At 52.5% G+C, this 16,242-nt stretch overlaps 1 protein-coding gene across 1 annotated transcript in view; it reads left to right on the top strand.

Moving 5' to 3' along the window:
• CLSTN3 (calsyntenin 3) overlaps nucleotides 1–16,242 on the top strand; it is a 126,093-nt gene that overhangs the window by 52,533 nt on the left and 57,318 nt on the right. Inside the window, exon 3 of the mRNA XM_040361205.1 lies at nucleotides 14,873–14,995. Coding sequence (XP_040217139.1) covers nucleotides 14,873–14,995 — 123 coding nt within the window. The remainder of the gene's footprint in view (nucleotides 1–14,872; nucleotides 14,996–16,242) is intronic.

The following is a 16,242-nucleotide window of genomic DNA, read 5'->3' as shown; positions in this document are numbered from 1 at the left end:
ATCTTCCAGGAGAGCATTTGTGAGGTCAGGCACTGATGTTGGACAAGAAGGCCTGGCTCACAGTCTCCGCTTTAATTAAACCCAAAGGTGTTCTATGGGGTTGAGGTCAGGACTCCGTGCAGGCCAGTCAAGTTCTTCCACCCCAAACTCACTCAATCCATGTCTTTTTGGACCTTACTGGTCCAAATCATTTGCTGGAGGGGGGATTATGGTGTGGGGGTGGAGGAACTTGACTGGCCTGCACAGAGTTCTGACCTCAGCCCGATCTAATTCATTCCTAAGGTGTTCTACCTGATTGGGGTCAGGACTCTGTGCAGACCAGGCAAGTTCCCCCACCCCAAACTCGCTCATCCATTTCTTTATGGACCACAGGCCCGGACTGGCCATAGGGCATACCGGGCATATGCCCGGTGGGCCGCGGCGGCCCGCGGGCCGGTAGTGGCCCGCGAATGGCCCTTGGCGGCCCGCGGGCCGAACGGCCCTCGGTGGCCCGCGAACGGCCCTAGGCGGCCCGCATGTCACTTCTACCCAGAGGTGTACCAAGGCCCTTGGGGCGGACTGGGCTGGGTTGCAAGAATGCATTTGCCCCCTGGGCTGCTCTAATGTCCTGCAAAAAGGCCACTGAGCTGGCCGAGTGCGCCACCTGCCACAAGTTGTGGATTGTCCACTGGCCACGTCACCTGCCATGTCACCTGGCCACGTCACCTGCCACAAGTTGTGGATTGTCCACTTGCCATGTCACCTGGCCACGTCACCTGCCACGTCACCTGGCCACATCACCTGCCACATCACCTGGCCACATCACCTGCCACAAGTTGTGGATTGTCCACTGGCCACGTCACCTGCCACGTCAACTGGCCACGTCACCTGCCACAAGTTGTGGATTGTCCACTTGCCACGTCACCTGACCACGACACCTGCCACAAGTTGTGGATTGTCCACTTGCCACGTCACCTGCCACAAGTGGATTATGCACTTGCCAAATCACCTGGCCACGTCACCTGCCACAAGTTGTGGATTGTCCACTGGCCACATCACCTGGCCACGTCACCTGCCATGTCACCTGGCCACGTTACCTGCCACAAGTTGTGGATTGTCCACTTGCCATGTCACCTGCCACGTCAACTGGCCACGTCAATTGCCACAAGTTGTGGATTGTCCACTTGCCACGTCACCTGCTTCAAGTTGTGTATTGTCCACTTGCCATGTCATCTGCCATGTCACCTGGCCACGCCACCTGCCACAAGTTGTGGATTGTCCACTGACCACGTCACCTGGCCACGTCACCTGCCACAAGTTGTGGATTGTCCACTGGCCATGTCACCTGGCCACGTCACCTGCCACGTCACCTGGCCACGTCACCTGCCACATCACCTGGCCACGTCACCTGCCACAAGTTGTGGAATGTCCACTGGCCACGTCACCTGCCACGTCAACTGGCCACGTCACCTGCCACAAGTTGTGGATTGTCCACTTGCCACGTCACCTGACCACGACACCTGCCACAAGTTGTGGATTGTCCACTTGCCACATCACCTGCCACAAGTGGATTATGCACTTGCCAAATCACCTGGCCACATCACCTGCCACAAATTGTGGATTGTCCACTGGCCACGTCACCTGGCCATGTCACCTGCCATGTCACCTGGCCACGTTACCTGCCACAAGTTGTGGATTGTCCACTTGCCATGTCACCTGCCACGTCAACTGGCCACGTCAATTGCCACGTCACCTGCTTCAAGTTGTGTATTGTCCACTTGCCATGTCATCTGCCATGTCACCTGGCCACGCCACCTGCCACAAGTTGTGGATTGTCCACTGACCACGTCACCTGGCCACGTCACCTGCCACAAGTTGTGGATTGTCCACTGGCCATGTCACCTGGCCACGTCACCTGCCACGTCACCTGGCCACGTCACCTGCCACATCACCTGGCCACGTCACCTGCCACAAGTTGTGGAATGTCCACTGGCCACGTCAACTGGCCACGTCACCTGCCACAAGTTGTGGATTGTCCACTTGCCACGTCACCTGACCACGACACCTGCCACAAGTTGTGGATTGTCCACTTGCCACATCACCTGCCACAAGTGGATTATGCACTTGCCAAATCACCTGGCCACATCACCTGCCACAAATTGTGGATTGTCCACTGGCCACGTCACCTGGCCACGTCACCTGCCATGTCACCTGGCCACGTTACCTGCCACAAGTTGTGGATTGTCCACTTGCCATGTCACCTGCCACGTCAACTGGCCACGTCAATTGCCACGTCACCTGCTTCAAGTTGTGTATTGTCCACTTGCCATGTCATCTGCCATGTCACCTGGCCACGCCACCTGCCACAAGTTGTGGATTGTCCACTGACCACGTCACCTGGCCACGTCACCTGCCACAAGTTGTGGATTGTCCACTGGCCATGTCACCTGGCCACGTCACCTGCCACGTCACCTGGCCACGTCACCTGCCACATCACCTGGCCACGTCACCTGCCACAAGTTGTGGAATGTCCACTGGCCACGTCACCTGCCACGTCAACTGGCCACGTCACCTGCCACAAGTTGTGGATTGTCCACTTGCCACGTCACCTGACCACGACACCTGCCACAAGTTGTGGATTGTCCACTTGCCACATCACCTGCCACAAGTGGATTATGCACTTGCCAAATCACCTGGCCACATCACCTGCCAGAAATTGTGGATTGTCCACTGGCCACGTCACCTGGCCACGTCACCTGCCATGTCACCTGGCCACGTTACCTGCCACAAGTTGTGGATTGTCCACTTGCCATGTCACCTGGCCATGTCACCTGGCCACATCACCTGCCACGTCACCTGGCCACGTCACCTGCCACAAGTTGTGGATTGTCCACTGGCCACGTCACCTGCCACGTCAACTGGCCATGTCAATTGCCACAAGTTGTGGATTGTCCACTGGCCACGTGACCTGGCCACGTCACCTGCCACATCACCTGGCCACGTCACTTACCACAAGTTGTGGATTGTCCACTTGCCACGTCACCTGCTTCAAGTTGTGTATTGTCCACTTGCCATGTCATCTGCCATGTCACCTGGCCACGCCACCTGCCACAAGTTGTGGATTGTCCACTGGCCACGTCACCTGGCCACGTCACCTGCCACAAGTTGTGGATTGTCCACTGGCCACGTCACCTGGCCACGTCACCTGCCACATCACCTGGCCACATCACCTGCCACAAGTTGTGGAATGTCCACTGGCCACGTCACCTGCCACGTCAACTGGCCACGTCACCTGCCACAAGTTGTGGATTGTCCACTTGCCACGTCACCTGCCTCAAGTTGTGTATTGTCCAATTGCCACGTCATCTGCCATGTCACCTGGCCACGCCACCTGCCACAAGTTGTGGATTGTCCACTGGCCACGTCACCTGGCCACGTCACCTGCCACAAGTTGTGGATTGTCCACTTGCCATGTCACCTGGCCACGTCACCTGCCACATCACCTGGCCACGTCACCTGCCACAAGTTGTGGAATGTCCACTGGCCACGTCACCTGCCACGTCAACTGGCCATGTCACCTGCCACAAGTTGTGGATTGTCCACTTGCCACGTCACCTGCCTCAAGTTGTGTATTGTCCACTTGCCACATCATCTGCCATGTCACTTGGCCACGCCACCTGCCACAAGTTGTGGATTGTCCACTGGCCACGTCACCTGGCCACGTCACCTGCCACAAGTTGTGGATTGTCCACTTGCCATGTCACCTGGCCACGTCACCTTCCACGTCACCTGCCACATCACCTGGCCACGTCACCTGCCACATCACCTGGCCACGTCACCTGCCACGTCAACTGGCCATGTCACCTGCCACAAGTTGTGGATTGTCCACTTGCCACGTCATCTGACCACGACACCTGCCACAAGTTGTGGATTGTCCACTGGCCACGTCACCTGGCCACGTCACCTGCCACAAGTTGTGGATTGTCCACTGGCCACGTCACCTGGCCACGTCACCTGCCACATCACCTGGCCACATCACCTGCCACAAGTTGTGGAATGTCCACTGGCCACGTCACCTGCCACGTCAACTGGCCACGTCACCTGCCACAAGTTGTGGATTGTCCACTTGCCACGTCACCTGCCTCAAGTTGTGTATTGTCCAATTGCCACGTCATCTGCCATGTCACCTGGCCACGCCACCTGCCACAAGTTGTGGATTGTCCACTGGCCACGTCACCTGGCCACGTCACCTGCCACAAGTTGTGGATTGTCCACTTGCCATGTCACCTGGCCACGTCACCTGCCACATCACCTGGCCACGTCACCTGCCACAAGTTGTGGAATGTCCACTGGCCACGTCACCTGCCACGTCAACTGGCCATGTCACCTGCCACAAGTTGTGGATTGTCCACTTGCCACGTCACCTGCCTCAAGTTGTGTATTGTCCACTTGCCACGTCATCTGCCATGTCACTTGGCCACGCCACCTGCCACAAGTTGTGGATTGTCCACTGGCCACGTCACCTGGCCACGTCACCTGCCACAAGTTGTGGATTGTCCACTTGCCATGTCACCTGGCCACGTCACCTTCCACGTCATCTGCCACATCACCTGGCCACGTCACCTGCCACGTCAACTGGCCATGTCACCTGCCACAAGTTGTGGATTGTCCACTTGCCACGTCATCTGACCACGACATCTGCCACAAGTTGTGGATTGTCCACTTGTCACGTCACCTGCCACAAGTGGATTATCCACTTGCCAAATCACCTGGCCACGTCACCTGCCACAAGTTGTGGATTGTCCACTGGCCACGTCACCTGCCACAAGTTGTGGATTGTCCACTTGCAATGCCACGTCACCTGCCACATCACCTGGCCACGTCACCTGCCACATCACCTGGCCACGTCACCTGCCACGTCAACTGGCCATGTCACCTGCCACAAGTTGTGGATTGTCCACTTGCCACGTCACCTGACCACGACACCTGCCACAAGTTGTGGATTGTCCACTTGTCATGTCACCTGCCACAAGTGGATTATCCACTTGCCAAATCACCTGGCCACGTCACCTGCCACGTCACCTGGCCACGTCACCTGCCACATCACCTGGCCACGTCACCTGCCACAAGTTGTGGAATGTCCACTGGCCACGTTACCTGCCACGTCAACTGGCCACGTCACCTGCCACAAGTTGTGGATTGTCCACTTGCCACGTCACCTGCCTCAAGTTGTGTATTGTCCACTTGCCACGTCATCTGCCATGTCACCTGGCCACGCCACCTGCCACAAGTTGTGGATTGTCCACTGGCCACTTCACCTGGCCACGTCACCTGCCACAAGTTGTGGATTGTCCACAATGCAATGCAAACAATTACATTTTTATATTTCAATAGTTTTTATTGAAAGAAAGAAAGAAAAAGTATTACAACAATAAAAATGCATCGCCACACATTCTGGAAATGTCAACGAGCCCCCGAAAGGTCTCGATCACAGTACATAACACCTTATATTGTTTGGCATCTTCATCATAGCAAATAGGAAGAACACTTAACAAAATACTTCAAAATAAAACACGGGGTGTAGTTCCCCTCAAATATTCAATGGCCCAACCTAAGTAGGCCCATAACCCGTCAGTCAGGGGTCCCAGATCTGGAAACCCCAAACCCATCTTATCACCAATATTGCTATCCAGACGGGAGGACCCGCATCAAACATCTTCCGTAGGAAAGGTGGAGACGTAAAGAAGTGGACAGAAACGTACATAGTAAAGAAAAGGAAGAAAAGAAAGAGCAGAAAAGAGAGAGAATAGATAGAAGAGCAACCGGCCCGCCCCCAGTAATCCGCCAAATGGAACCATAACTGTAGCTCACCCCTCCAGCGATCTTAGATCGTTAGTTAAATAAGCCAGCCATGGATCCCAAACCTTTTTGAAATTCTCCAGCTTGTCCTGAACCAGTGCCGTCAATCTTTCATTTAACATCAACCATGACAGTTTCCTTTTAAGCTGTTCAAGTGGCAAGGAGGCGGAGCGCCAATTTCTAGCTATCGTGATTTTAGCTGATATAAAAATAAACATAAGCAAGCGCCTTTGAGCTTTAGAGGCCCCCACCACCCTGTCACCCAAAAGAGCCTGCCTCGCAGATTTAGCCATGTTCAACTGGGTCAACGAGTAGATAAAGTTGTATACTCGAATCCAAAATCTTCTGACCCTCGGACATGTCCACCAAATGTGATATGCAGTCCCTACCTGGCCACATCCCCGGAAACAGTTAGGGGTGGCCCCATGAACAAAGGTTGCAAGTCTGGCCGGCACCATATACCATCTAAGCAACACTTTGTAGTTGGCTTCTATTATGGATGTATTTATAAGAGACTTAGAAGCCGTTTCCGCCAACTCGCACCACTTGTGTAGGTCAAAGGTTTCCTGCAGGTCCTCTTCCCACCGGAGCATGTAATTTAGTTTAATTGAGGACGACATCAGCATCGCATATAGCTCCGAAATGTGTCCCCGCAAGCTATCATAGCGAACACAAAGATACTCCATGGGAGTATAAACCTCCAAGTCGCCCTGGCGGGCCAACATTTGTATAAAATGACGTATCTGAACATATCTGTAACATTCTACCAATGGCATTTGATACTTCTCCTGCATAACATGCTCAGATAGAACCTTCCCTCTGTCATAAACATCCGCTATGCGCAGTAGTCCCTTGTTTGTCCACCATTGAAATGCAGCTGGGTCGAGACCCGGGGTGAATGCACGATTCCCCAACAGGGGAGCTAATGGGGAATGAGGTGACTTGAAGGTCTGTGTTCTAGAGACCCTATCCCAGACATCCAATGAAAAAGACAAGGATGGGCACAGAATGGTGGGTCTGTCTTTAGGCGAGAGCCACAAAATATGAGATATAGGAGTCGGACGGCAAGCGTAGGATTCCATAAGAATCCAAATCGCCTGCGGCCTCTTTGAGTGGAACCTGGAGAGCTGGGCCAACTGAGCCGCATAAAAGTATTTCAGCAGGTCAGGTAAGCCCAATCCTCCCTTCCTCTTCAAAGTATACATAGTGCGTTTGTTCACCCTAGGCCTCTTCTCTCCCCAGATGAATTCAAGGATTTTTCTTTGCAACATCTCCAAATCACTGCGTACCAAGGCTATCGGTAGTGTACGAAATAAGTACAGTATCCTCGGTAAGACATTCATCTTAATTGAGTGGAGTCTGCCGAACCACGATGGGGGGTGAATTCGCCATCTCGCCAGGTCCTCGAGTATCCTTTTAATTAGGGCTGGGTAATTCTTACTATACAAAGTCTGAAGAGATGAGGTCAAATTGACCCCCAGATAAGAAAGTGCTTCAGATTCCCATTGGAACCGATGTGTCCGCTCAATCACCGACTGGGCTGAGCTAGGCAAAGAGATATTGAGAGCCCTAGATTTACTGTGATTTATTCGCAAGCCCGAAATATCTGAGAATGGCTTAAGGATATTATATAAGTTGGGAAGGGACGTGATTGGTGAGGACATTGTCAGTAATAGGTCATCGGCGAAAAACAAGCATTTATGCTCGTAGCCTCCCCCGACGATCCCCCTAACATCCTGACAGTCCCTAATTTTTATTGCCAACGGCTCTATTGCCAGGACAAACAAGAGCGGGGACAGCGGGCATCCCTGCCTAGTTCCCCTTCTGATGTTGAAAGAATGAGAGGGGTATCCCCTAATCATCAACGAGGCTGTCGGTGCATCATAAAGCGTTCGAAGGAGGACCAGAAAACGCTCCCCAAATCCATATCGACGTAATACATCGAACATATAATCCCAGGAGAGGGAATCAAACGCCTTCTGGATGTCCAGCGAAAGCAACATACCCCCCCTAGCGCCCTCCCCATCCCAATTAGATTGGATCGCAGAGATCAAATTAATAACTCTACGAGTTTGGTCCGACGCCTGCCTATTAGGCACGAAGCCAGCCTGGTCCGGATGAATATACTTAGGGAGAAATGTGTTCAGTCTCAGGGCTAGGACTTTGGTCAATATTTTCAAATCAAAATTAATCAACGAAATCGGGCGATAATTCGCACAATCCCCATGGTCCTTGCCCGGTTTCGGTATGACATGGATGAATGCCGCGTTATCATATGTGGGGATTTTGCCGTCCCTGCGTAAGTCATTAAAATATTTACATAAATGAGGGGTAAGGATGTCCCGATATTTTCTATAGTAATGACCAGAAAAGCCATCCGGTCCAGGGGCCTTCGTAGGGTTCAAAAGTTTAATGGCCGCCCCTACTTCTGCCTCAGTTATTGCATCGTCCATCAGGTCCGCATGGTCCCGGGAGAGCTTGGGTATTTTAAGGTCATGGAAGAACGCTTCGAACTTAGCCTGGTCCAATCCGTCCCCCCGGAGATACAACGTCGAGTAAAATTTGTAAAATTCCCTAACGATCCGCTCGGGATTTTGTGTGAAGTGACCGGTCGGTAAGCGCAGTTTCGGTAGCGTCGGAGTGCACGGTCGAGGTACCAGTTTTCTCGCTAACAGCGTAGACGGTTTATCCCCCATCGTGTAGAACCTATGTTTAGACCAACTGACGTGTTTCTCGGCCTGTGTGGTCAGACTAAGATTCAATGCCAGTCGTGCCTCGTCAATTTTAAAACTCAAGTCAGTCTGGGGGTTTCTATGTTGTTCCGCCAATAAAGCTTCAAGATCATCCTCTAACCGCGAGATCGTTTGCTCCCGAGTCCGCTTCAATCTACTCGCTAATTGGATCAGCTGGCCCCGTATCGTTGCCTTATGGGCCGCCCAGGTGATCGCAGGGGAAGTGTCAGTTGATTTATTAACTTCAAAGTATGCCTGTATCCCTTTCTCAATTTCTGCATAGTGGACAGGGTCGTTCAATAAGCTAGCGTTGAGGCGCCATGGCGAGGGGGTGGCTTTAGTCCATAACCCTCTGGTGGTCAATTTTATCGGAGAATGATCCGACCAAGGGGTAGTCAAAATTTTTGCAGAAGTCACATACGGGAGCAGTGGGGTACGGACCAGCAGATGATCTATCCTAGAAAAGGATCGATGCACCTGAGAGTAATACGTAAAATCCCTCGTTGAAGAGTTACATTCCCTCCAGATATCAATCAGATCGCATGAATGAAACAAACGGGCAACCTTACAGCTACTAGCCGGGGGACGTCTCAATATCGGCTTAATCGGATCCGATTTATCCATAGTCCTGTCTAGCGGGATATTGCTGTCCCCTCCCATTATCACCTGCCCCTGGACCTTAGGTAGTAATATCTGAAGCATATTTCTAAAAAATTCCAGCTGACCTGCGTTCGGAGCATAGTAGGAGATAAAAGAGACCAGCTGATCGTGTAGACGACCCACTGCCATCAAGTACCTCCCTTCCCTATCCTTGACTATAGTTATAGGTGTAAAGGGAACCCTTTTAGAAAAACAAATGGCTACGCCCCCTTTCTTTTCCGGACCACAGGAGAGGAAATATTGTGGATACCTGACATTAAGGTAACGAGGCGAAGAGGACCTGGCGAAATGGGTCTCCTGTAGCAGGAGAACGTCAGCTCTCTGTTTATGATAAAACTGAAAAGCTTTGGTCCTCTTGATAGGGGAGTTGAATCCGTGGACATTATGCGTAATGACCGCGTAATCCGTTGAACATGACCTAGCCATCGCAGCAGGGCAGAGCACTCTTACCTTGGTACATCAAATGAGTTGAGGACATCACTGGAGTGGAGGCTGAGGATCGCGGGACATTCACTGGAGACACGAGGCGGACCGGGGACTGGAACGGCGCTCCCAAGAGGAAAGAAGAGAAAGTAAGTGAAAATAGAGCCAGAAACAGAGAGAATAACAATGGCCCTAGCGGCCTATATCTTGAGTGAACATATCTGTAGTAACAGATCAACCTCATATCCAAACGGGGAAAAAATCCCACCGGGTGAAATCCCCGGAACAAAGTGTGCAAGGGTACCGCCCTCCTAAGAGGACAAGTAGTCTTGCAGTCGGGTGGCATGTGTAACCACTCCGACCCAAAAATTAAACACTTATGTGCTGACAACTGGGACAGAAAAATTACATGGTCAGACAACATCCCTGCTGTGGGGGAGAAAACAGGTCAACCATATACATACCCAACACCCCCCATCCCTCCAGCAACAACACCCCAGCCCCAGGCAGTCCATCAGAAAAAATAGTTCTTGATAATACTGAATTTTAACCTGTCCGGGTTCCATCCATCAAAACCCTGGGGGGGGGGGGGGAGCAGAAAAAAAAATAAAATAAAAAAAAATAAAAATAAAAAAACAAAAATATAAGACAAAAAGCAGATACTCTAAAATTCAAAAAATGCAAAAATACAAAATCACCCTCCGTGCAAAAAAGGCACGGCGAGGGAGGTCACAGGGGGAGAAGCTCCAAAAAGACAACTGAGCTCCTACTTTGGTGACGAGACCACCATGTCCCACCACAAGTGAAAAAACACCAAGCCAATCGGGTACCCATTCAGGTCTTTCGTTGCGACTGTCTGGTCTGGCGCTTCCTAACATCTTGCCATAGTGGAGAAATGGGACGATCTGCAACCTGCCGAGGCGACTGGGTCGGGGAACCCCGCGTGATGATTCCCAATTCTAGGAGCAGGTCCTCTCCCGCCTGGAACGTCGTGAACGAATAAGAGCGGCCTTTATAGGCAAAAGACAGCCTGAATGGGAAAGACCACCTATATTTTATCTGCTTGTTAATCAGTTGCTGCAGTAGGGGTTTTAAGTTTCTGCGTTTCATAACCGTCGATGGAGCCAGATCCGTGAACAGCTGTATCTGAGCCCCCCGCAACAACAGGTCCGGTCTGTTCCGAGCTGCCAACATCAGTTTTTCCTTAACACGGTAAAAATGCGGCTTGGCTATTACATCACGCGGCAATCCGTCCTGCCGAGGTGCTGTCAGGGCCCTGTGGATACGGTCAATCTCCATATGGTGGCCAGCAATGTCAGGTATCAGTTCTTTCATAAGTTCTCCCATGGCCTCTTCCAGATCTGTGCACGTCTCAGGAAGACCCCGTATGCGAACATTATATCTGCGAGAGCGGTTCTCTAAATCTTCAATTTTATTATTAGCCTCCTCCAGCCTGTTTTGAAGGTCAGTGATCATGTCAGCATTCTGATTGACTTTCTTAACCGTACCGTCAACTTTAGTCTCTATCTGATCAAATCGTTCCCCAAAGCTATGAATGTCCCTTTTGAGGTCTGTTGTTATGAGAGTACAGGCCTTGGCCAGTTCCTGCTGCAGCATGGTGGAGAATCTAGCCAGCAGCACAGCGTCTGGAGAATACTGAGGGATCTGAGCCATCCCAATGTCCTGGCCTTGCTGACTAGCCTGGCTGGCCTGACTGAACATGGCCTCAGCCAGATCCACCATATTTCCCCCCAGGGATGAGGCTGGGGAGCCCATTGCCTCCTGCTGAGCCATATAGGGGCCTGGGGACGGAGGCTGTAGAGCCGACTCACCCCTCCTGTAGGCCGCCGAGTCTCCAGAGGACTGGGACGCAAACGGGTCTCCCACCAGCTCCGGAAAGCTGTCCTGGCTCGGCGTTCTCGTCAGGGGGGCTCCGGAAGCCTCACCGCCTCGTGCTGTGCTCCGTCCCGACGCCATTTTAGGCTGCGGCCTAGCGTTCGGGGAAGGCCCCGTACCGCCGGACGGTCCGGCGCGCTTAGATTGGCCCCTCTTCGGCTGTCCTCTGGCCCGCCTGTTCATCCCCCTCCAGGGAGCTCTACTGCGGATGTTGCGGCGCTGGATCCCAGCTATCTGCGCTGATTTTTGCCTGTTTTAGGGCCGGAGCGAGCGGAGCTCAGCTAGAGCGTGTCTGCTCCGGAAGTCCCGCGCATGCGCCCTACAATTACATTTTTAATGTTTTTTTTATGGTTTTTCATAATTTGCCATAATTTTTGAGATTTCTAATGTAAAAAAATGGGTCACCTTTAAAAACGCCTATAAACGAAATCGCGGCAAAAGGCCGGTACCACGTTTTGCCGCGTTTAGCAGCGATTTGCGTCTGAAACGCGAAAACTTTTGTGTCTGAACCCAAAATTTTGCTTCTGAAAAAAACGAGCCTAAACCCAACTGCTTTAAAACGCAAAAAAAAAACGAATGTGTGCATGGACACATAGGATAACATTAAATGTGTTCAGGGGCAGTTGAAAAAAATGCCCAAATGGCCTGCTGGCCTGCATTTGATGGGACAAAGTGGCTGCATTTGATGGGACAAAGTGGCTGCATTTGATGGGGCACAGTGGCTGCATTTGATGGGACACAGTGGCTGCATTTGATGGGGCACAGTGGCTGCATTTGATGTAGCACAGTGGCTGCATTTGATGGGGCACAGTGGCTGCATTTGATGGGGCACAACGGCTGCATTTGATGGGACAAAGTGGCTGCATTTGATTAGCACAGTGCCTGAATTTAATGGGGCACAGTGGCTGCATATAATGGGGCACAGTGGCTGCATTTGATGGGGCACAGTTTCTGCATTTGATGGGGCACAGTGGCTGCATATAATGGGGCACAGTGGCTGCATTTGATGTTTTTGTTCAGTTCGATTGCTTCCCCCCAAAAAAATGTTGAGCAACAGTGTGAGCCAAAAGGCTTGCACTCACAGATACTCCACTGAAAAGTTATCAATTCTCATTTCACTTTTCAGAGGCATTTGACAGACAGTAAGGAGGTGATGCCTAATTTCCTCCCTGCCTGTTTTAACCTCAGCCAGTCCCTCCAGATATTTCACTTTGTACTCCACCTTATTTTCCTTACTCTTTATAGGTATTAGATGTTCTCTCACCTTATTCTTTGCACATCTAATACATAATGAGAGTTCTGGAAATAAGGTGGAGTTCAAAGTGAATTTCTAAACCTAAGTTGAGAACCCCTTTCTGAAGATTTGAGGATATTATTAAACTCAGAGACTGGTGGACTTAGGCCATCATAAATAGATTGAAAATCTGCCAGTTCAGCAGAAATGTCAATCTATCAATGTGCAGACTGGTTATACAGACTCCGATCTATCAACTGACTTCAGTACAACAATGGGAAATGTCCAACGATTTCTCTCTGTTCCAGCAATGTGGAGTGATTTCTCTCTCTGTGCCACAAATGTGGAGCAGTCTCTCTCTCTGTGCGGGCATTCCATCATTAACCCCCGCCGCGTGCCCCCCCCCCCCCCCGGGCTGCTCAGTCTAAAATGCCCGGGCCTATTTTTTGTCCCAGTCCGGGCCTGATGGACCATGCTTTGTACACTGGACCAAATCATTTGGTGGAGGAGGGATTATGGTGTGGGGGTGGAGGAGGGATTAGGGTGTGGGGGTGGGGTGGAGGGGTGATTATGGTGTGGGGGTGGAGGGGGGATTATGGTGTGGGGGTGGAGGAGGGATTAGGGTGTGGGGGTGGGGTGGAGGGGGGATTATGGTGTGGGGGTGGAGGAGGGATTAGGGTGTGGGGGTGGGGTGGAGGGGGGATTATGGTGTGGGGGTGGAGGAGGGATTAGGGTGGGGTGGAGGGGGGATTATGGTGTGGGGGTGGAGGAGGGATTAGGGTGTGGGGGTGGGGTGGAGGGGGGATTATGGTGTGGGGGTGGAGGAGGGATTATGGTGTGGGGGTGGGGTGGAGGGGTGATTATGGTGTGGGGGTGGGGTGGAGGGGTGATTATGGTGTGGGGGTGGAGGGGGGATTATGGTGTGGGGGTGGAGGAGGGATTATGGTGTGGGGTGGAGGGGGGATTATGGTGTGGGGTGGAGGGGGGATTATGGTGTGGGGGTGGGGTGGAGGGGTGATTATGGTGTGGGGTGGAGGAGGGATTATGGTGTGGGGTGGAGGGGGGATTATGGTGTGGGGGTGGAGGAGGGATTTTGGGGTGGAGGGGGGATTATGGTGTGGGGGTGGAGGAGGGATTAGGGTGTGGGGGTGGGGTGGAGGGGGGATTAGGGTGTGGGGGTGGGGTGGAGGGGGATTATGGTGTGGGGGTGGAGGAGGGATTATGGTGTGAGGGCGGGGTGGAGGGGGGGGTATGGTGTGGGGGAGGGAGGATTATGGTGTGGGGTTGTTTTTCAGAGGTTGGGGTGGGCCCTTAGTTCCAGTGAAGGGAACTCTTAAGGCATCAGCATACCAAGACATTTTAGACAATTTCATGCTCCCAACTTTGTGGGAGGAGTTTGGGGACGGCCCCTTCTTGTTCCAACATGACTGCCCACCAGTGCACAAAGCAAGGTCCATACAGACATGGATGAGCGAGTTTGGGGTGGAGGAACTTGATTGGCCTGCACGGAATCCTGACCTCCTTCACCCCGGGGTAAGTGGCTCCGGTCGGCTGCTCCTCCCCACCGGGCCCAATTGTTGGGACTGTTCTTAATACACTGCTCTCATTCACTCCGGCCTCGGGGGGTGATCACTGCTTACCAACACACCACGTTGTACCTCACTCCCACGCATAATATTTGTAGACCCCCAATATCATCAGAATAGGGGTGGTTTTTGCTACAATATTGGTGAGTGGTTGGATCAGTGGGGGTGGGGTTTTGATATTCATGGGTGGTGCTTAAAGTATAACTAAAGTCATTCTTCGCCTCTTTAACTGTCCTGATCACCGATATCACTGGGAATGAAGGTAAGCGGTAGCTCTAAATTTTTTGAACTTCCCCAATGGGGATGCTTGTTCACTTCCTGTTGGGTCTCTAGGGCAGGAAGTGAAGGGAAGTCCTAATGAGCAAGAGATTGCAACAAAAAAACTATGTTTTTTAAAATGAAAAAGAAAAAAGTTTTGTCTATAGATATACTTTGGGTCTTTGTATAGTGAAATGCGTGAGGCGATGGATCTGCCTTACAGGTAATCTTTGTCTTTTCTGCAGGTAACAAGCACAAGCCATGGATGGAAGCGCAGTACCAGGGGATCATAATGGAGAACGACAACACTGTGCTGCTGAACCCTCCACTCTTTGCTTTGGACAAGGATGCACCGCTGAGATACGCAGGTACTGGCAGGAATTATCGGGGGAACGGGGTATGCTTACCAGGGACTTTGCTCAGATCTCTCCAACTTTCAGAAGGTGAAGTTGTGCCTTGAAATGTAATCCACCGTGCCGGTAGCAGAATTGGCCTTCTCATACCTAGGTTATGGCTACCGTACTTATCCCTTTAAAGTGAGCCTGCCAAACCAGTGTACAGGGGCAGCAGTGCAGTGTAAAGGGGGGCAGCAGAGCAAAAGGTGGGAGGTAAGCAGGAGAGTGTACAGGAATTGGTAGGGAAGTGTACAAGGGCCTGCAGGACAGAGGACAGGATCCAGCAGGACAGAGGACAGGAAGCAGCAGGGCAGAGCACAGGAAGCAGCAGGGCAGAGCACAGGGAGCAGCAGGGCAGAGCACAGGGGCCAGCAGGGCAGAGCACAGGGGCCAGCAGGGCAGAGCACAGGGGCCAGCAGGGCAGAGCACAGGGGGCAGCAGGGCAGTGTAAAGGGGGGCAGCAGAGCAAAAGGTGGGAGGTAAGCAGGACAGTGTACAGGAATTGGTAGGGAAGTATACAAGGGCCAGCAGGACAGAGGACAGGATCCAGCAGGGGAGAGCACAGCGAGCAGCAGGGCAGAGCACAGGGGCCAGCAGGGCAGAGCACAGGGGGCAGCAGGGCAGAGCACAGGGAGCAGTAGGGCAGTGTAAAGTGGGTCAGCAGAGCAGGGGAGATAAGCAGGAGAGTGTACAGGGATTGGTAGGGCAGTGTACAAGGGCCAGCAGGACAGAGGACAAGGGGCAGCAGGGAATAGGAGAGGGTTCAGCAGGGCAGTGTAAAGGGGGTCAGCAGGGCAAAGGGTGGGAGGTCAGCAGGAGAGTGTACAGGAATTAGTGGGGCAGTGTAAATGGGCCAGCAGGACAGAGGGAAGGGGGCAGCAGGACAGAAGACAGGGGCCAGCAGGAGGTCAGAAAGGCAAAGGATGGGAGGTCAGCAGGAGATTGTACAGGAATTAGTGGGGCAGTGTAAAGGGGCCAGCAGGGCAGAGGACAGGGGGCACCAGGGCACTGTAAGGAGGTCAGCAGGTAAAGGCGGGGGGTTTTAAGCAGGATAGTGTACTGGAATTTGTGGGATAGTGTAAATGGGCCAGCAGGACAGAGGACAGGGGCCAGCAGGACAGAGGACAGGGGCCAGCAGGACAGAGGACAGGGGCCAGCAGGACAGAGGACAGGGGCCAGCAGGACAGAGGACAGGGGCCAGCAAGACAGAGGACAGGGGC

Source organism: Rana temporaria, chromosome 8 (assembly GCF_905171775.1).
Source record: "Rana temporaria chromosome 8, aRanTem1.1, whole genome shotgun sequence".
NCBI classification, from domain to species: Eukaryota; Metazoa; Chordata; class Amphibia; order Anura; family Ranidae; genus Rana; species Rana temporaria.
This window is presented reverse-complemented; position numbering and strand designations above follow the sequence as displayed.